Source organism: Chrysemys picta, chromosome 19 (assembly GCF_011386835.1).
Source record: "Chrysemys picta bellii isolate R12L10 chromosome 19, ASM1138683v2, whole genome shotgun sequence".
In the NCBI taxonomy this organism is placed as follows: domain Eukaryota; kingdom Metazoa; phylum Chordata; order Testudines; family Emydidae; genus Chrysemys; species Chrysemys picta.
Genome location: NC_088809.1, coordinates 7,497,678 through 7,518,680, shown reverse-complemented (window position 1 = coordinate 7,518,680; position 21,003 = coordinate 7,497,678). Strand labels below are relative to the sequence as shown.

Sequence of the window (21,003 nt, the reverse complement as noted above, 5' to 3'; positions counted from 1 at the left end):
TACGGAATAGGTCAAAGAGGCAAACATTTTCAACATTCAGTAGGTTTTCCCAAGTGTGGTGTTGGGCTGCCAATGGTATGTTCTCCATGTTCTTGCCTTCCGTTCTTCTAAGTCCTGGCTATGGTAGAAGAAAGGCTCCCCTTCCCTCTCTTTCCTCCCTCTTCCCTCCCCCCCCCCCCCCCCCCAGTACAGAGGTCATATCTGTAAAATATCCTTGCGCACCTAAATTGCTTAGGCAGGATTTGTGTTTTCTGTAGGAGTGAGGCATTCCAATGGGTGATGGTAGGATATACCATTAAAAAAAGAACTAAGCTGCAAGAAGAGGAAAGTATGTTTGGAAAATTAGTCCGAACATGCTGATTGGGAGTATTAAGTATGAGCGTGACATTTGTCTGCTAGAGCTACTTAAAACACAGCCTTGATCCGAACTCTCTGCAGTGGCCTTTGGCAGAATTTCCAGTGGAACCTGGCACTAGAAGTTCTGCAAGTGTAAAATGAGGCTTAACACTGGTGGGTTAGCTAAGTGGAGTGTTTTCTGCCTTGAAGAGGTCAGAGGGCCGGCTAGCTGTAAGATTTCCTGGTGAATGGGAAGAGAGAGCCTGCTATAAAGAGCTGCTCTTTCTCAGGACTTGGGCTTCAGTTCAACCGCAGAAGAAATATCACATTGACCCCCCACAGTTGATATTAACTGGCCTCCTGGTTGGCAGCCTCCACAGAAGCCAAGGACTGAATGGGTCATGGAAACAGAACCCCCTTTTGCCCTCCGAGGTGGCCTCTCCCGGTCAGTGTTGGGACAGTATGTGGGGAGAGCTGCACACTGTACTATGTGACAACTCCATGGATCAGCAGAGGATCAGGCTTCCAGGCTGTCAATCCAGCCCCTTTCATAAGCACTAAATTCACATTTATAATGCAGGCTATCAACGTAGTGGAAAGGGATTCTTCACTACATAAAGGGAGTAACATAGTGGAAAGGGATTTTATATGTATATAATTAATGTTCTCCCCTGTCCCTATTGACTAAACGCAGTTTATGGAAAACTCTCCTATTAGTATACGTATTGGGGGTGGGGAAGAAAGAGAACATAACTAATTAGCCACTGGAATCCCCAAGAAAGTGAATTATTCTGTTTTCATCATTTGAAATGCTGAAACTATACTCGAAACTATATTCTAAAATGATGGCTCAGTATTTTTAATAAATAGCCAGCTTGAATCATGTGAATGAATGAATCTCCCTCCCCCCCCCCCCCCCATTGTGTGTGAGAGAAAAGGGCGGGGGGAGGGGATCACTCTTGGCTTGAGACCTTTATATCCCAAATTTCAGTTCAGAGTGGGCATAGATTGGGCAGATCCCTGAAAAACAAGGGTCTATTACAGAAGGTGTTGAAGAGCCTTATGTACAGCAAAGACTGTCTGCCTTTCAAATAATGCCCGCGCTTGCCAGTGGTTTTACTGCTTCTCTGCAAAATAGCTCATGCTAATTACTTGGGTAAAACCCCTTAACAATGAAAAAATGTTCCCACGCTTTCCCTTTTGTTTAGGAAAATGTCTTCTCCTTTCTGAATTCTTGTGTCATCATTCAGCCCCTCTTGTCCTTCCCTCTCCCCCTCACCCCCAAAAGAAGAGGAAATGCCAAAGGAATTTGAGACATTGTGACAGTATAAGTGAGTGATGCAATCCTTTTGTTTCCCTTGGAGAAGTCAGTTATGGTGAGTTATGGTAGTGTAGTTGAAACCACTGGAATTGCCAGCTTGCAGATAGTGTGGCGTTCTTGTCTGCTGTTCAGGTGCAGAGATTTAGAAAGGGTTTGGAAATAAGAAGTCAGAGTTGGAATTTCAAAATCTGTTGAGAGCTGCAGCTATTAGGGGAAGTTGTGATGTCCTTACAAAAACTCAGACCTTACTGCATTTGGCTGTATCCGTCTCATTCAATGTACCCCATCTGGTGCGCAGCCTGTCTACTTAGCCAAAAGATTATTATTGGCAGCATGATTCAATAATACTTCAAATGAAACTGGCCACTAGTGGTACAAAAGATACAAATTACTAAAAACTATTATTAATTTGTACCCAAGTAGCACCTAAAGGCACCAGCTATAACCAGGGCTTCATTGTGTTTGGTGCTGTCCAAACACATGGTAAAAAGGAGTGCCGAAGAGCTTACAATCTAAATAGACAAGAAGACAAAGGCTGTGACGTTACCCCCCATTTTACAGACAGGGAAATTGAGGCACAGAGAGCTTAAGTGACTTCCCTAAGGTCACACACAGAATCTGTGATATAGCCAGGAACTGCCGGACCCAGATCTCCTGAGCCCCAGGACCGTCCTTTCTTTCTCGTTGAGGTTAAACATTGTGGGATTAGATTCTCTTTTTTTACATCTAGAGATCTGTATAGAAGTGGCTGCAATAGGGTTGTAATACCCTCTAATAACTGATGGGTATTTTAGGAATGTTTATACAAGTCTTAAGACATGAATAACAATATTTGGCATCTAAATAGCACCTTACAAATGTTCATTAATGCTTGAAAAACCGGCCTCAAGCCTGAGCTGACATTCCCCTCTTAGAGAAGGCTGCACAAGGCAAAGCGAGGCCCAGGCATTGCGATGCTGTTCTCCCTACATTGCACACGGTCTTTCTATCTGTCACCAGAGCCTGCTAAGGAAAACCACTTCCAGCTCTGTAGAGCAGTCTCCTAAAGCCCCTTCTGAGCCTCTGATGTAGAAACTTGATTGGGGGGGGGGGAAAGGTAGGGGAGGGGTGAGGAAGGAAGGAAAGGGTAGTACTGAATAATGTCCAAAATCTTGCACTGTGCCAGCAGTATTGGGAAAGGATCTGTTCTCTGTATGCAGATCTCGATTTTTTTCCAAAGGTGTGATGTGCCGGTCTGGCACCCATCCCCGTTTTATCAGGCCATCCTACTTCTTGCAAACTAGGAAAGCAGTGCAGTGGTGACTCAAACTTCCTCTGGGACTGTCCAGAAGGTGCTTCTCCTTAACAGGCTGCTAAAGCTGGTAGAGAGAGGCGGGGGCAGCTCACAAACAGTAACTCTTTCATGTTCTGGCCCATTGGCTTTATTTCCTCTGATCATTTTGTTGTTATTCTTTCCTTCCTTCCTTCCTTCCTCTTTTTTTAATTGTGCCTGAATTCTGAAGTGGGCAATCTTTGAAAAAAATCTCTGACGCTCCTGTTTGAGACTTTAAAAATAAAAATAAAAAAATCTCCAACACTCTGGGGCTCTAAAAGGGGAGGAGAAAAAAGTTTTCTCTGGAGGGCAGCAGGCTTTCCAAGGTAGTGTCTGAGCATCTTTAGAAGCGGGCATCTCGTTAGCTAATACATTACACCAATCAAGGAGAGTTATCTTAAGCCACAATTAATCTGCTCCCTGGCATATGTTGATAGGAAAGCATCATGCTGTTTCTTAATTAAAAGCAAACGGATTAAAAATGATTAATAAGAGTATTAAATATTCTCCTAAACTAAAAGCTTTGGGATTCTTGGGTAAATCTAGCTTTACGCAGGTCTGCAAACCAAAAGGCATTTACTGGTGGGGGTTTTTTTTTCCTTCCCCTGAAATCCTCATAAGCACCCTACTTTGTATGCAGTGGGCATTTCTTTCACGTCTAGCAGCAGAAGCAAGGAGCAAAAACTAGCAAGTTTAAAATAATAATGAAATAAGCAAAATGTGGAAGCTCAAGTGACATCACTGTTTTGAAATAACTAGATGCAGCGCGCTTAGAAAAAATCCCAGCGCGACTCCGTAAGGCCCTGATCTCCGCCTGATACTGATCATGGCCAGTGTTTTTCATACTCAAAAAATATATCCCACCTTGCTGATTTTCAGTACCCCAGAAGCCTTACCACTTACCCTCACCCGCACTGGATGCCTATTGGATTGATGTAGGGTAGCTCATGAGCACAGGCCTATACATACCAGGCTTTATTATATGTATGTACGTGTGCTAGCCTATGATGGCTGACTTACTATTGTGAGGTTCCTCGTGCATATGGGTCTGCACCACCGAGACAGTGGGTTGTTACAATAGGGTGGCTCGTAACTGCTGGCTTGCACCCCCAGGTGTGGTGTTCTGGGATGATACTTGTGTCAACCCAGGAAAAGAGAGAGCATTTGGGGGTTGTGGAATGGGAAAAACTTGCACAGAATTCCATGGGCTTAGGAAATTGATACAAGATTAAGGAACAGACATGAAGCTTGTCAATCTGGATGTCTCTATGTTAATTTATTGATATGAATAAGAAAGTTACCTTGTGAGCAAAGAGTAAACCATACTCGCAGCAAGCGTCTTGCTCTAGAAGTATGAAATTCACTCAGAGGGCAGCAGGGCCTCGGATCAAATCCCGACCTTAGAAGAGAGCACCCTGCAGCTGGTGGGGGGGAAAACCTCCCGTAGTTGTGGAAAATGAGAGAGAAACCATTTTCACTCAGTGAGAGGTAGCTATTATACTGAGAATATTTTACTGTTTCTGCAACAATGTTAATGTTTTGCAAACAAGCTTATTCATCTGCCCAACACTCCAGTGAGTTCAGAAAACTTCCTTTAGGCGAAGAGATCCATAAAACGCACAGTCTACCAGCCCGGACCCATTTGGGGCTAGAAAAATATCATTGCTATCATGTGTTAGGCACATATCTGTTGGTCATCACCAGGGTGAACGTAGATTCCGGAAGTGGTGCAGTTTTTCGATAGTATGTAATGTTTCAACGTTATTGGGCATCCAATCCGAAAAAATCATTAAAAGGCCCATCACTCAAAGAAACAGCATCTAATTTTGATGAAAATTGGCAGAAAGTTTTTAAATAAAGTTGATAATGTAACTCTGTACTCAAAATAGTGCTGTTGTGGAAAGTTTGAGAAATCATTAGCCCCAGGTGATCGATTTTCTCCTGTACTTTTTTGTTTTTGGTTAAAGCACAAGTCTGTAGTCATTTGACAGTATGAGCTTCCTTATACCAGGGAATACATCAAAATATTTGCAAAAAGAACAGGAGTACTTGTGGCACCTTAGAGACTAACAAATTTAGTCTCTAAGGTGCCACAAGTACTCCTGTTCTTTTGCGGATACAGACTACCACGGCTGCTACTCTGAAACCGATCAAAATATTTGTCATTATTTCTAGCAGGAACTGATTTGAGAAAATTTTTTGTCTCCTATTTTTATGATGTTATGCTGATAATACGACCCCCTACCTCCTAATTGTAAAACATATATTTTCGATGATATCCTTTTGGTCGGAGACGTAAGTCTAAAGCACGCATGGTACCATTGTAATTATCTATCACTGAATACAATGGCAATACAGGTACAGTGCTTAGTCGTAATGACTCTTAGCACAAGGGCTGTAGAATGTCTGGTATGAATACATCATGTGAATAACAAAGTTAACGCATGTATTCCTATGTAACCCCTCCATATAACTATGAGCTACAGCCTGCCTAACACAACACCCCTATGAGCTATGTTTACTCACTAAAATAAGCACGGGAATGTGCAGACACTTGAAACATTTCTACTGCCCCTCAGAATCTGTCTCTGAGGTGTTCAATGCACTGTTGCTACACAAGTCACTGCCACAGTTGCATGCATAGGAGACCATCTCATGTGGCCTGGGGTATTTGCATGTCCTTGCTGCACAGGTGCTCTCACAGCTACTCTGTGGGGCTGGCTTCTGGTTCAGGGGGGTGGCACCCTCATTTTAGAAACAAAATATCCCATGCTCTCTATCAAACGGCCATTGTTGAGAGAGGCTGCTTGACAATGCTGGACTGTTGCATGACTCCATACGTCTGACTGACAATTTGCACATGTCAGGTGCTGCCTCAAGGAGGCCGTTAGTGGTGGCAGTTTCTCTTTTGTTTTGAAATATCAGCTGTGGTGTCCATAACCTAGCTGCAGGCTGTTCTTTATAGGCCTGCTCCCGTCACCTACAGCGTGGTCAAAGGGCAGAAACACTTAGCCATAGTCACACGGCCCAGGTGGTACAACAGGCTAGAAGGGAGCTATGTATCTGCCTGTTGATGGCTTCATAGATTAGGACCGTTACTTTGAAGTCATTGCGTGGATGGACCTGACCTAACCAGAGAGTTCACGAAGACCCAAGCAGGGTTGAACCAAGTAGCCCTTGCTCAGTATCACTAGCAAGGTTTGAAGGCCGGTAACTGCAGTCCTAACAACATGCAAATGCCCCAGGCACAAAGTGATGGCCCTTTTTATGATTTTTTTTTCGGATTGGATGCCCAATAACGTTGAAACATGACATGCTCTTGAAAACCTGCTCCACTTCCGGAATCTGTGTCCACCCACCAGCTATCTGCCTAAAATGGGATAGCAATGACATTTTTCTAGCTGATGGATTCCCCTAACTCATTAATAAGACCCTCTTTTTAAACTGACTGGTAGACTTATACGTTTGTCTCCAGGTCTCAGGCCTGGGATTCCTTCTATCTTCTTGAGTCAGAGACCAAATCCCTGGAGAGCCAGGCAAGTGAAAAGCAGATGCTGGGGACATGGAAAAAGAGGAAATGGCAGTATGGTGCCTGTTTTAAAATACCCACTATGGGGCTATTCATGAGTACTGAAGCAGTTTAGCATTGTTTTGCTTTGCTACATTTTTCCCCCCCCTGTGCTTTTACCCCTGTAACATGAACTGCTCTACATTAGGAATTGTCATGATGCTTATTTGGCTTTGTGAAGTATTCAAGCAAGAGGCAATGCTGTTTCCGAGACACGGAGAGGTGTTTTTTTTTTTTTTTAATGCACTCACCTCTTAAATTACTGTGTTGAGCTCATTGGCATTCTGACGTTAACTTCGTAGTGATAACAGCGAAGGATAGTGCACCTTTAAATGACGAGCTTTGTGTTTAATTACCCAAATCAAATGACATAAATATGAATGAGCGCTAATGGTGGTACTTGGTTTTTCCGGAAACCATTAACAAAACGATTCTTAAATGATTTGTAAAGAAAATGAGAGGAGAAAAGAGGAGCGAGAAGGCTATTAGGCATCTAACACACTCCTGAATTATTATATAGTCAACTACCTAGCAAATACCAGGCTAAATGATCTCTGCAAAAAAAAAAAAAGGTGATTTGTGGCTGAGGCTTTTCATGGTTGTAGACACCTTGACCTGTTGTGTTATGCTCACTTCTAGTAAAATGGGGGTTAGGTGTCTTGGTTGGTTATGGACTCAAGACTAGTTAGAAGACTGACAACGTGCTATAGTGACATGTTCAGTTTCTCTTAGACTTCCAGTAGGTGCCATCACGATCCTCTAGTCTGACCTCCTGCACATCACAGGCAACAGAACTTCACCCATCCACTCCTGTCATAGACCCGTAATCTCTGGCTGAGTTACTGAAGGCCTCAAATAATGATTTAAGGACATCAAATTGCAGACAATCCACCATTTACTCCAGTTCAAACCAGTGACCTATGCCCCATGCTAAACAGGAAGGTGAAAACTCTCCAGGATCTCTGCCAATCTGACCTGGGGAAAAATTCCTTTCCCTTGTAAACTGCCCCAAACAACTGCTGCTTTGACTGGGTAGCGTGTGGGTAATAAAGGAGTTGGGTTTTGTAAGTACCAAGTCTATTGGACGAGCCTTTCTTTAACAAAAAAAAAATAGAAAAGTAAAACTGTTGTGGTTTTTCAGTGGCGATGAGGAGTAGCTAAATGCAGACGCCAAGGTCTTGCAGGGAGCTAATGGAATACACTTTGGGTATCGCTTTGTGACTATTTCCCATATCACCAAACCATTCCATAATCGGGTAGAGCAGATGCTCTGCTCCAGAGAAGCCAAGTGCCAGAATACTGTGGGTTGCACTAGCCCCTTGTAGGAGACTCTCACTTTCTTCTAAACTTGCTGGAACTTTAAATATAACTAAAAAAAAAACATGCAACCCCTCCCCACTTAGCACTAAATATAGCAGATGGTGCCTTATATCAGTAAGAGCAGGTTTGCCTCCTTGTGTATAGGGGATGATGGATGTGTGACCAATAGTTGTGCTAGACAGATCCTGTTGCTGAAAGCTCCAGGGAATGGGCCCTGATCGTCAAATAGAGATGGTATGAAGAGGTTTTTGGAAATTGTGGGTAAAGTTTGTCATTCCATTGCCTCGTGAGAAAGAGGAGGTCACCAGCCCGCTGAGCAGAGGCACCTGTTAGAGTAAATAACCCACAGCGCTAAGTGTTTTAAACTGTGGAGCTACTGTCTCCATGGTTTCCATTTAATCACATGTTAAGGAAGGAGATACAGAACAAGTACATCATTCTCTGACTTCTGCTAATTGTTAGTTGCATTCCATAGTCATAAAAGTTAACTGCCCCAGGAAATCACAAAGGATCTTCTTGCCTAATATTTTACCCACCGTTGCCAGTAATTGCTAATTAAATTTCAGAAATGGTAGCGTTGGGAGCAGGCTAGTGCAATCTGTCAATGGAAGTTCCATAGGACCCCAGTGCACATTCTGGAACCATTTCAGCGACACTTGCTGTTTGTTTGCAGGCGTACTTATGGGATAACAATAAGGATCTAGTGGAGTGGTTAGAAAAACAGCTAACAGAAGAAGACGGCATTCGCTCAGTTGTGGATGAAAACATCAAATACATCTCCAGAGACTACATCCTCAAACAAATACGCAGGTAAGCCAACTACTGATTTCCCACGACGAGGCAGAGCTCTGGGACTTAATCCTCACCCACCACTTTAGTAAGTAAAAAAGCTCCCTCTAATTTCAATGGTGGGCTGTGTCTACATGAGGGCTTTTTTCCCTAAAATTTTCCACTCTTGCTAACCGTTGCAGCTCTGAGGGTGTTATAGCAATGACAGTATTAATGCAGAGGACTACTGTCCTCTAACCCTTCTCGGACGAGGTCTGGAGATCCTGCAGTGGGAAATTTGGGGTCAGGGAGCCCTAGTATAGGCAATAAGACCAAAGCAACTAGAATTTGGCCATCAAGGTCTCAATCCATCCTGGTAATTATATGGCCCTCCTCACTACAGTTTCAGAACACCAGTGAATTTGTGAGGTTTTTAAATAAAGGGACAGGGTGAGGTTGAAATCAAGTTTTGTTTTATTTTTTAAATAAATGCATTTAGCTTTAGTAAAAGCCCTCAGATTGTTAAAACTGAGCGAGTTTTAGAAATCGAACCTAAAACGTTTTTACTTGCATTCCTATCAAGTTGATTGGATCCAAAACGTAAACGTGACATTGTTTTTACAATACATTTTTAGTGTTGGTATCATTTGAGTTCAAGGTGCCTGTAGTCCATGAAAGCCACTCAGCTCAAAGGCCCTGCTTCAGCCCCACTGACATTAAGAGCACACTTGGCTGAAACCCCGTAAATCGGGTTAATATGTGTGGTGTTCCCCATCTTCGTACAAATATAGGAAAGTTAAAGTGGTTCCATGCTCTGCATTCATGTGAGTGGGTAGTGAGGAAAGCTCTCTGAGCTACACTACCCCCATCGTCTCCCGTTGGCAGATTTTTGGTAGGGTACAGTGTTGCTGCAGGCCGTCTAGGATTTCTTCTGTCTCTCCGTCTCACCCAAAGGATGAGTTCTCTGTTCCCTTCCACTGCTCAAGTACAATAGTACAGAATATGCTTTCTGCACCCCGTCTTTTCTCTGCGGAAACTGGACCCAGCGTCCACTGTCCCTTTGTTCTGATTAATTTTCAAAGATCATGCAGCAGGACACAGTGCGCAGTGTAATCCAAATGTCAACACTATTTTCTCTCTTGTTAGGTACCAAAATGCAGTTTTATTATAGACTGGAACGCCTCTAAAGTCTTGCAGCCTTTCCCCAAAACACATAGTTAGAGGGGAATGTGAGGTAACAAATAGTGAGTGCACATGAAATGACTGTGAGATAGAGACAGACAGCTCTTTAAATCACGTTCTGATATTTCTGGAAAAGAGAAGGTACCCTTATGAGAAGCCTTCTGGATCAGGGAGCGTGATGCTCGCATCCTCCTCTTTACAATCTTTGACACTGCCCTGAGTTTACTCTTAGGAGACACTTCCTCTTCAAAATGCCTTTTGCACAACAATCAGGGAGAGTCCCACCCCCTCTGGCATCCACAACTCCCTTATGCGGCGGTGCTAGAACTGTGCATTGCTTGGTGCTGAGACACTGTCCTCTTAGTTAATCTAAGATCTGCTTGAGCACAGTTCATAATGAACCTCTTGCTGGCTTGTCCAGACACTTTTAAATCTACTTCAGTTACCCTTTAGAGCAGGGAATGAGAGCGGGTGAAAATGTTTGGGCTTAGAGAAATTTAGCCAGCTGAGTACAGCCCAGTGTGCAAACTCCGTCAAGTTGGGCGAGGAGGAAGGGGCTAGCGGTGGGGGTGAGATGGGTGCTGTTGCTAACCCTCTGGTCTTTCCAGCTTGGTGCAGGCCAATCCTGAGGTTGCCATGGATTCCATCGTCCACATGACCCAGCATATATCCCCTACCCAGCGAGCGGAGATAGTGCGTATTCTTTCAACAATGGACTCGCCTCCTTCAACATAAGAGGATCCTTTGTCTGCTCAGTTGTGACCCCTGTACTGAGAAGAGGAAGCAAAAAGAAGGATGGTATTTTTAATTTTTAAAATCAGACTGACCGGAGGGAGCACGCTCTCTGGCCCCAAAGACATAAGGAAAACAAACTGCTGAAGAATTAACTTATGGATGTCTAACTGTACCTTATTTATTTAACAAAGTGACTGGACCAATGCATCAGCTAGCTGTCTGGCTGCCCTCTGAAAGCAGTAGGAAAAGACAATGAAGGGTACCCTGGTACCATGAGGTCTTAGAGCCGCAAAGTAGGGGCTTTCTTACACTATGCCCCTCTCCCCCTGCATCGTTCTAGTCCTTCCCCTCCCCAAATCTGGTGATGGTGGTCTTGTTTCAGTAGACGAATGTGCCAGGAGCATCAGGAAGTAAGAGGCACTTGCTGCACCAGTGGAGTGCTGGCTGGTCAAGGGTTTGTTAAACACACACGGGACGATACTAGAAAGAAATGGGAAAATGGTGTTCGTGGTTTTGTTACAGTGGGGAGGAGCTAATCCTGCCCTCTCCTCTCCGATGGTCACAGGTTTCACTACATGTCAGTCTTGGTTGTTTACTTAGTACTTGTTGTTTCAGTATTTTCATTCCAGGGGCTAGACTGCAGGCTTTCATGGTCTCAGATAGGGCAGAGATGAAGTAGTAGCCTGTAAAAAGAAAAATACTTAGGTCACAATTATTACTGTTCCTGTCATAAACTGGATACTAGATGTATGGCAAACGTTGGCTTTTTCTATCATATGGGTTAATTCCAATCCCACCGAACTCTGGTCCCCTCTCTCGTGTGGCTGCAGAACGATATTTATATTCTATCTGCACGTTCACAGGCTGTAGTTAAGGTTGAGTTGGCAATTCCGTTACTTATTCATTCTGTCTCACCTAGTGTAGGGAGCAAACTCTCCTTCCATAAAGATGGGAGAAAGTGGCACTAGTTAGTCACAGAAATACTGAAATTAAAACCAGCTTGCTGTCTCTTAACAATTTTTTGTACTTTTGTTACCGAAAGTGATGTTTTTAAAACAAAAAATTCACCTGCTCAGGCTCTCGTGTGGACAGAGGCATTTCGGCGCTCGGTAGAAAAATGGGAGTCTGGGTAATATTTGTAAAGAAGCCTCTTTTTTTTGCATGTGTTGTAACTTCCCCCCCCCCCCTTAAATGTGTGGGAGTTCTCCATCCATGTACTGAGGTGCTAACTACTATCCCCCATGGACTCGATTGCTGTTACGGTAATAGCACCAGCTATCAATCAATACTACACTACAACAAACCACAGTCACCTGGTTGGTAGGTACAGAATCCACATCAACAAATTAGGTCTGTTATTTTCTTTCTTGTCTACACCACCAAATAACGAATACGTATATCTATTGTTCATGTGACAGACTGACATGGCTAAGTGGGCTGCACTTTATCCCTAAACTTTCTTGGAAAGTTTTTTTTTTAAAGGAGGAGTTAAGTTTTACACAAAACTATGTCACTGACCAGATCAGAATCATTCAAGGAAAATGTAAACCTGAAATTCCCAGAAACATTATGTCTGCTAAATTCGTTCTGCATACATATTGTTAAACAGAGAGGCCTAGTAAGAATTTAATCAGTGGGAGTTCTGCACAAGGATTTTAAAGTGCTTTAGCAGCTAGGTTGATTTTTTCCCCCAAAAAACAAGGCTGTAGTTTTTACTGAGGGGTCCTGGTGGTGACCCCCCTCAGTAAAACCACAACATCTAGTCTTAATTATTTTCATAAGACATAGGTATCGATGTGAAAAGTTGTATCAAAGCAGTCACATCACTGAGGGCTTGTCTATACTTACCCGAGGGTGGCGAGTGATGCATCAGCGGTCGATTTAGAGGGTCTTCATTAAACCCACTAAATCGACTGCCAATCGTTCTCCCGTTGACTCCTGTACTTCACCTGATCAAGAAGAGTAAGGGGAATTGACGTCATGTGGTGTGGGCCCCACTATGTAGACAAGGCCTAATTGTCTGATTGCCTACAAGTTTTCTTTTCATAATAGAAAATCTGAAGTAACATGTTTCTCCAGAAACATGTTTTAAAATTAACAGTATCAAATGTAATACATTATAATTGATCTATTTAAATTTAGAGTGACTGTTTGTCCCATAGCTACTGTCAAACAATATTAGAGTGATGCTGCTACAGTATTATCACGTCCCAGCAGTGTCAGAAACGGGTGCAAACCATAACAGGTAGGGTAGTATTAGCAAGCTTAGTTTTTGCTAAAACTAAAAATCAACACTCAACTTTGAAGCAGCCGTTGTGCAAAGGTGGTGTTGCCCAGACCCTCCCTCTTAACCATCCCAAAGACATGAACCCTTTGTCAGGGCCAGTGAACAGCTCCAAGTGCAGCCAGATGTGTGATTTGTAGCACATGTAAGCTTTAATCTAGCTAGAGGGCTAAAAAGAGCTTATATTCCTGCTGCTACTTTTAGCAAGACAATACAGGTGTGTCTACATAAGCTGCATCTGACCCCACCCCACCTGCAATGACGACAGAGCCTTCCACAGTGAACACAAATTCTCTCAACTACACCTGAACCAGTACGGATTTACGGTTGTAGCAAGACTTCGTTGGTGAAGCTCTCACACATAAACCTTTCACCAAGAGTTACTTAGTGGGGAGCCCTGAAATTCAATCTGCTTGTGTTACTGGCACTCTGATGGACTTAGCAACCCTATAAAAAGAGCTGTACGTACCGTAATCAGTTGAATCCACCCATTCTCACGCATTAAAAACATTTCTCTCGTAGAGGATTCTGGAGCCTTTACGGGGTCTCACTGCTAAGTTGCTCATTGCTCCATCAGTGTTGAGATATTAAAATAAGAGCCCCCCCCTTTAAGAGATTAGGGAGAAGCACTTTTCCATCCCACCCACTCATAGACAAGCTAGTGCAGCTTTGAGGAGCCTTGAAAATGTTTGACTCAAAGTACATAAGCGGAAGATGCTTGTAAGCATTACAACGCTAGGGTGCTTCAGTGCTGATCTTTATACAGGTTAGCGTATGAGGTAAAGCTGTTAAAAGTTAGCACATGCTGGTCTAGAAGCTGGTTATCTCTTCCATTCTGACCCTAAAAGGCTAGTGCCTTCCTTCCAACTCTCCCTGACTAGGAGATTTTGACAAGCAGCCGGACGCAAATTATTGAAAGGGGTAAGGGGCTGGTTTTGGCTTAATTGTCCTTTGAATGAAATGAGCAATTCATAAAAAACCGACCTTGGTTTAATAGTAAATGCTTCCAACCTGCAAACAACCCTACTATTAATGTCTTAATTAAACTTGAAGCATCACATAAAAGCCACTTGTGAGGAGCTAGGCACAGACCTTGCCCAGCTTCAAGCTCCACTTTTCACGTTGAGTGGGACAGCCAGTCAACCCAGAGGTTAAGACCTTCTAGTAACACTACCAGAAAACCAAGCACACTGTACATGCTAAGTCCTGCTGTATGTCTTTAGTTGCTGTACTGTGCAGTTGGGAAAGGAGGCACCCTGAGTAAAAACCAAACCATGGCCATGTTACTGCTGGACATCTATGGTACTTGCTGATTTATTTCACTTACCTCAAGTTTCTTTTAATAAAAAGAATCCGTTTAAGACTATTTTCATGGCTACAAGTGGAACCATGTATTCTGTATGTGGGGGTTTTGGTAAGCGCTCCCTCTTTTAGCTCTAACTTAAATGTAATGGAGGCGGTTGTTAATGCACTGAGACTTTTATGTAGAAGACACTAAAGGTGATATTGCATCACATTGTTAATGGCTGTAAGGATGGGACCAAACACCAGATCGAAACATCCTTGAATTCTGATGAAGTTCAGATACAGACGTGACCCTGCCGCTCAAGATGGACTGAACCAAAATAGCTCAAGCGCTTGGGTAATTCACATGTAGAGCTGAACTTCGAGATTCAGGCCCATCACTTCAAGAGTCTGGGCTGCTTATTCCGCTAGTGGGCTTGCGTGGCCACCCCTTTCACTCCACCTTTACTCAAGCTCCATAGATCGCCCAGCTTTAAAATGTGTGCTAAGTCTGGGAAGTTCATGCTTAAGCCTGCGCTATGTGACACTTAAAAGCACAAGTATTTTCACCTGTTCTCGTAAGTTGCCAGCCCTTTTCTTCATTTCATCCCCTTTGTAACTTCTCACGCCATGAAGCCAAAGGCTTAATTTGTCGCATCGATCGTTCCCATGATGTCAAACAGTTCTAAAATGTGGATGCAGGAAAATCTGAGTTCTGAAATAGAAAAGTGTTTATAGTCAAACACAAATATACTCAGTGGAATATAAATCAAGGCAACATCCAGCACATTAACATTCTTGCCTTCTTGTTACAACACACAGGAGCTGATACTCCTCCATCAACACCATCGGCCTGGCTTTGAGAATGATTGAACATTTCCCAGCGAAGCAGAAGGGGAATGAAATCGCACCTTGCTTTAATTTCACTGTTCGTTTTCATATTCAGTTCCGAACAGTCTTCACCCCACTGGTTTGTGGCAAGCTACCGAATAGATGCTTTGAAGTGCTAGGAGTGATTCCTGTTCTAGATTTAAATCAATCTAGTGTTTTCCAGTTCTTGAAGCCTGTGTCTGTATTGGCAAACTAAGGGCAGAACTGTCAAGTCCACATGTGTCTGCTCTCACTGCAGACAGAGATAACGCAGTGAGTGGTGTACACCCACTATGCAGACCCATGAACAGTTTGACTATAAATTTATTTCTTTTGGCATTCTGAACCGTGACCCAGCTCCTATATTAGATATGCATTCACAGAAACTCCCACCCAGAGCTTCCGAAATTGAATTGCAAGTACAGCTAATTTAAATGTTTCCCCCCGCCAGTTAAGTTACCAACATAAATCCAATACAGACTTCACCCCACACAGGTTTTTAAAAAGCTCCACCTCTAATTAATGGTAAGTATTTAACACAATTTCAAACTAAAATGTATCAAGCCGGCAAACACAAAACCCAGCAGTTCCAGTTATTTTCATGCATTTCTTGAACCAGAATCCTGAGGGTTAAAGACATAAATCACCCTAACAAACATAATAAAATTTAGAGGGGAAAAAACCTATTGAACTCCAGCAATGCATTTAAAACTCTTTAGCCTAAAATATCTACATATTAAAATGCCAAGAAAAGTACCAAAGCTGTAAGCTTTCAAAAGCCCGAGATCAAAGCGCTAATATCATCTTTTAATTTAAACCTTGTGTTGCATCAACAGTCTTAAGAGGGATGAGAGAGATCAAAACAAAAACTGAAACAAACTGTGGCTTTGTAGCTGTTTTTGTTTTAGTCTCTTCTCTCAATTTGGGCCACGAAATAGGTCAGCTCCATTACTGATCAGCCGTCCCACAAATATTTAAAACAAATTGAATTGCACACCCAATACCCATCACAATTACGCCAGGCACAATAACTAAATTAGCAATTCAACAAAATAATTGGAAATGCGATTCTCTCTATTCCACAGGCTCCCTCGGGGGTTTAGCCGATCTATGGGGGGAAAACTCCGCTTTACTAATTCTGCAGCTAATTAGAGACACACTTGTAAATGAAGTTGTTTGTCTGAAACTTGAAATTCTCTGCTGGGGGAGAGGAATAATTCAGACCCCCCCAAACACACACACACACCTAGCTGATCTGCAAGGTTTTTAAAAGGGTATAATGCACATACAGCTAGGAACTAATCAGCAGATATATCAGGAATTAATATTCTGTTGGGAAAAATCTTACTCGCTGATAACTGGCAGTATTAGGAAAACTTAGTAGAAACCATTCTGGTATCACTGTCCTTACAAATAACCATTTACACCTTTTGACCGTAAGATAGTCCTGCAATGAGAGCGGGAGCATTTTCTGCTAACTCTCCACACTACCCTGGCTACCATTCTGTAGAGACGGGGAGTCTATGACTAGCCACAGCCAGGTAGACAATGGTTCACCAGCTGTTAGCAAGCATTGTTGTAGAGAGCAGGACTCGGAAGCCTGGCTCCCCTTCGATTTGCTGTGTGACCATGACCTGCTCACTTGATTTGTTTGTGCATCGGTGTAATCCTCTGTAAACTAGACCTCGTACTCACCTGTCCCACAGGACTAATGGTGGGCATAATTAGTGTGCAAACTCTGAAGCCTGATACAAGCTCAGCATTACCACCACCACCCTAGTGAGTAAAAGGAAAATGGGATTGGTAAAAGTTGCCTACAGACACAGACTTCTACAACCGCCAATATAGCCTGACCCTGGCAAACAGATTTACTGAATTCCTTTTCCAATTAAACGCGTGCCCCACAAGAATCATGCTCTACACAGCATTGGGCAGCCAACATTAGCCCAATCCTGGAATGGAAATCAGGACTGAATATTTAATAGAACGGCAGTGGCTGGGGTAGGTTTCTATTAAGGTTTGAATTTTGCAGGCCCATAGAGTCTGTGTTTAGGGGAGACCCAGGAAAAAAAAGACTCCTCGGTTACAACATGGAATTTACAGCCCAAACTGAATTCCAGAACTTTGAGGTACTTACTGAGCCGATGAAACACTTTAATTTGCCCTTTTTTGCTGTCGGAATAAGCTTTGCGTCCTGGCTGGTCTCTGCAGTAATTCACATTGACCACAATAACACCTCCTAGCGAGGGCAGAGCTGATTAACTGCAGGCTGCCCTACCACTGGACTCAGCCAAGTAACCACTCGAGACACTCCTGTAGATGGCTCTGATTAGCCCCTACTCAAGAATTACACAGGCTGCGTTTCTCCTGCCAGCATATTCAAATCCTGGAAACGTACCATTTTCACATCAGGACTAAAGAACTGACCTTACCAGCAAGGTTAGCAGATGAAACGGGGTCCTTGCAGGCTAAACCCTGCTTTCTAAGGTTCCCTTGATATATCACACTAACCAGGTAGGGGGGAAGAAAAAGCCTGCTTAAATGCTGATAAGTAAATTCAAAAGCATCCTTAGTAGGGCTTTGAATCACTCTTATCTCTTCAAACAATATGAACCAGAAGTTATCACATTTAAAGTGTTTCATGTGACCCTTTTAACATTACCTCCAGCTCTTCAAACCAAGTGCTGCAGCTACAACTTTAAAGGACACAGGAGTCAAACTGAAAAGGAATTTTAAACTGGGCATGTACAGTCAGTTCCCTCAAGGCAAAGCAACATAATCCTACGCCGAGAAGAGACGCCGGCCAACTTGTTGGAGCAGTAAACCCCAATGTAGGATACGCGCGCCTGGCTTCCTTTGAAACATCCTTAATGTTTGCTCTGAGTGCGTAAGCGGCGTGAAACCATTCCGCCGACGCCAACTCGGGAAGCGGCTAATTTCCTCCACTTGATGTCCTTCGGAATTGTGGCAATTAAACCATGAGATTTTTGGTAATGATGCTGGCAGACCACGTGTCAGAGGCTTTTAGCTGTTCAGAAGATAAGTGCTGGTATTGTTCAACATGCGGGGGAAATACTTCTGCAGTGTCAGCCCATGGTCTTGCTGGTGTGTCGGGGTGGGGGGGAATAAACCAGACCTGCTGCTGTGTTGGCTTATGACCAATGCTTGGGATAAGGAATGATGTGGAGGAGTTCATTGCATCACCCACAGCAGACTGTTACACTGTAAGACAGATCACAGTGACCGGCTATGGCTACTTTTGCAGCCTGTAGTTTTAGGACCGTCAGGCATGCTCTGATCAGTAGGCTACATTTCCTTCTACTGAACATTAGCCTGTTAATTGACACGATATTGCTCAACACACTATTACACTGAAGCCTGCTTCCATAAAGCCAGCTTTCCCTCTCTGCTCACTGTGACCTACATGTGCTGTAATGCTTCTCCTCTTCCTCCCCCTCCTCCTAAGACACAATACAAATATAGAGGCTTTGTCCACCCCCCCACCCCCCCGACAGCACTAGTTAAGTAGCACTACTTACCCTTGATTCTTTGTGGCTGGATTTCGCCACTCAGCCAGCCAGCTCTCCCTGCAATGTACGAGGGCATGAGACTGTTGCAAACTTCACAGCATAAGGTCATTATTTGGATCCAAGAGCAACAGTGACATTTGCTGCGTTTCTGCCTGGCAAATTTTGACCAGTCAGAGCCCTGGAAAGATAGGAGAGAAAAAAAATCAATGTGCTTCTGTGCTACCTACGACTTGCTTTGCTGCAAGTGGACATAACGGTTTATTCATCCACGCTACATACATTTTGTAAGACAAAGTCAATGCTCATCTTGACACTGATATTTTATAAACCCAAGAAAAATGTTATATTTTCTACAGGGGACAGGAACCGTCCCCCGCCCACTGATCAAGAGGGCCACAGCTGGACCGTGGCCAGCAAGCAACACACTCATCAGTTCAGCACTGGCATTTCCGTATTGTTATGCGGCCATGTTACTGTCCTACAATACACTGCTACCCTCTCTTATTGCTGTTGCTGTGATGCTAGACAAATCTTGGGTGCCTAGTGCCAAGGAGAGTGGGGCCAGCTTATTTCTGAGTTAGCTGAACAATGGAGCTAATGTCTATGGCCCGGCTGCAACGCATCGTAAAGGTGAATCTTGGGAACACTCTGCCCTAGTTTACTTAAAGCTAAGAACTGAGCCATTTTCTGATTCCATATTGGTTATAAGATCAGTTTGATGCAACTGAATCTATTCGTGTTCTGCGTTTAACCAAAATAGACGTGCCTTTACCCTGTAACTAAGAGACTGAGTATTCAATCGCCTGGATTTTCAATCAGCCTCCAGTATGAACTTGAAAAAAAGAAAATATTTTGCTTACTGGTAACTTTCTGTTCTTCGTGTTCCTTGATACTGGGGCATAGAGTTTGGATCACGCCATCCTAGCGTTCCTAGCAAAATAAAATAAGTCAACTCCACACAAAAGGAAAGGGATGCTTCATTCTTCATTAAAAAAAGCCTCTGAATTCAGTCTTGATAACAGTTCTGAACTCATTTAAAAATCAGCATTAGCCCCACACACAAAAATAAAGTATTAGATTTTATTAAAATGCAAATCAATCAACTAATCTGTCTTTCAGGTAACAGTTGAATAGCAGGATCCGTGTCAATTAAAATAGTTTCCAATTTATTCTTTGCTGGCAGGAGGGTGGTATCCTGAATTCTAAAACCGCCTTGTATGATTATGTATTTTATACCATCTCTGCTGTCTCATACCTTTCATATGTTCTAGCTAATTAAGCCTATTTTCTCTAAATATTTTGGAGTAACTGATATTTCAGTGTCATGCAGGGTGTACCAATAGTGGGGGGAAATCCAATACGTCCATAAATTCTGGCGTATTGTCATATTTATAGAAGCCAGTATTAATGTCTTTCATCCACCTGATTAGGTGACCACAAGTAAACATATTCTGTATAAAATACCCAAGGAGGTTATGTTATAACCAAAGCTGAAATAGCTCCTGCTGAGATGTACTAGTTTATAACTGGCCTGATTTCCAGCTCCCAACAGCTGCCACTCGGGTAAAATCAGGCCACTTATTTAGGAACCTGCAGGTCGGCATTTTTGAACATTTTGGCCAGTGCTTTCACCCAACCCCCACTGGATGAACATTCAGAAGTTCCAAAGAAGGGAACACTTTTTATAATCCTTGTCTTATTACAGACAAATGTCAAAGCAAAACAGACCGTTTTAAATGATCGAATAAACATGCAAAAAAAAAAATGACGTACCTTTACATTTTTGTAGAAGTGCTTTGAAATTCCTCAAGATAAAAAGCACCATGCACATGTTATTAATTGTCCTTATTAATTTACCACATACTACAGCAAGCCAAAGAACTGAGATAAGTTCTCAAATTCAGCTGGAGAATATATCACTAGCATTGCAATCTTCTTTGTTAGGATCACCTCGTCAATGCATCAAGATGTGACTAATGATTCAATGCTTCTCTACCAATTAAAATGGCTGTGGGAGCCAGGACTCAGCTCACCAACTGATCTTGTGTCAGTGGCCTCTTCATTTCTCAGTTAGGCCACCTGTGAAATGGCTAGAACAATGCTTACCTCCCTTTAGGGATGTCATGAGATTTAAGCAATGGTCGCAGAACTCTTCAAGATCCTGACATGACAGATGCTCTGTAAATGTAATTTGAATGAACCAAAAGAATACAGACTCCTTTGTTGTGCATTAAAATAAGTAACAGGTTAAAGACTTTAAAAAAAAAAAAAAAAACATTGAAGAGAGTTGCTTAATTAAACTAGCATATATCCCTCAAATCCACATTCAGACACACCAGATGCATTCACTGCACTGTCAACACTTGGTTAGTCAATGTACAGGCTATTTTAATCAGATTAGTTAAAGAACAAAACAGAGCCAATGTAGTTAAACAAGTCAGTGCAATGGCCATCTCGCTGTTATACTACAAACATATGCACACATTATTTATG

At 42.9% G+C, this 21,003-nt stretch overlaps 1 protein-coding gene and 1 long non-coding RNA gene across 9 annotated transcripts in view; one reads left to right on the top strand and one right to left on the bottom strand.

Annotated features, from left to right (window-relative positions):
• The window catches only part of ACACA (acetyl-CoA carboxylase alpha), a 199,249-nt gene extending 185,057 nt beyond the window's left edge, over positions 1 to 14,192 (top strand). For all 8 annotated transcript variants that reach the window (XM_065572846.1, XM_065572849.1, XM_065572852.1 and 5 more), the window contains 2 exons: positions 8,531 to 8,667; positions 10,416 to 14,192. In XM_065572846.1, the coding sequence (XP_065428918.1) occupies positions 8,531 to 8,667; positions 10,416 to 10,542 (264 nt within the window). In that variant the 3' untranslated portion in view covers positions 10,543 to 14,192. The remainder of the gene's footprint in view (positions 1 to 8,530; positions 8,668 to 10,415) is intronic.
• Positions 8,212 to 20,976, bottom strand: LOC122174453 (uncharacterized). The gene is made up of 6 exons (XR_010593771.1): positions 20,284 to 20,976; positions 19,371 to 19,440; positions 18,520 to 18,688; positions 16,676 to 16,756; positions 14,681 to 14,825; positions 8,212 to 11,225 (listed from the first exon to the last, which is right to left on the bottom strand). It is a non-coding gene; the product is annotated as an uncharacterized LOC122174453 (long non-coding RNA).
• Between the last annotated feature and the right edge of the window lie 27 nt (positions 20,977 to 21,003).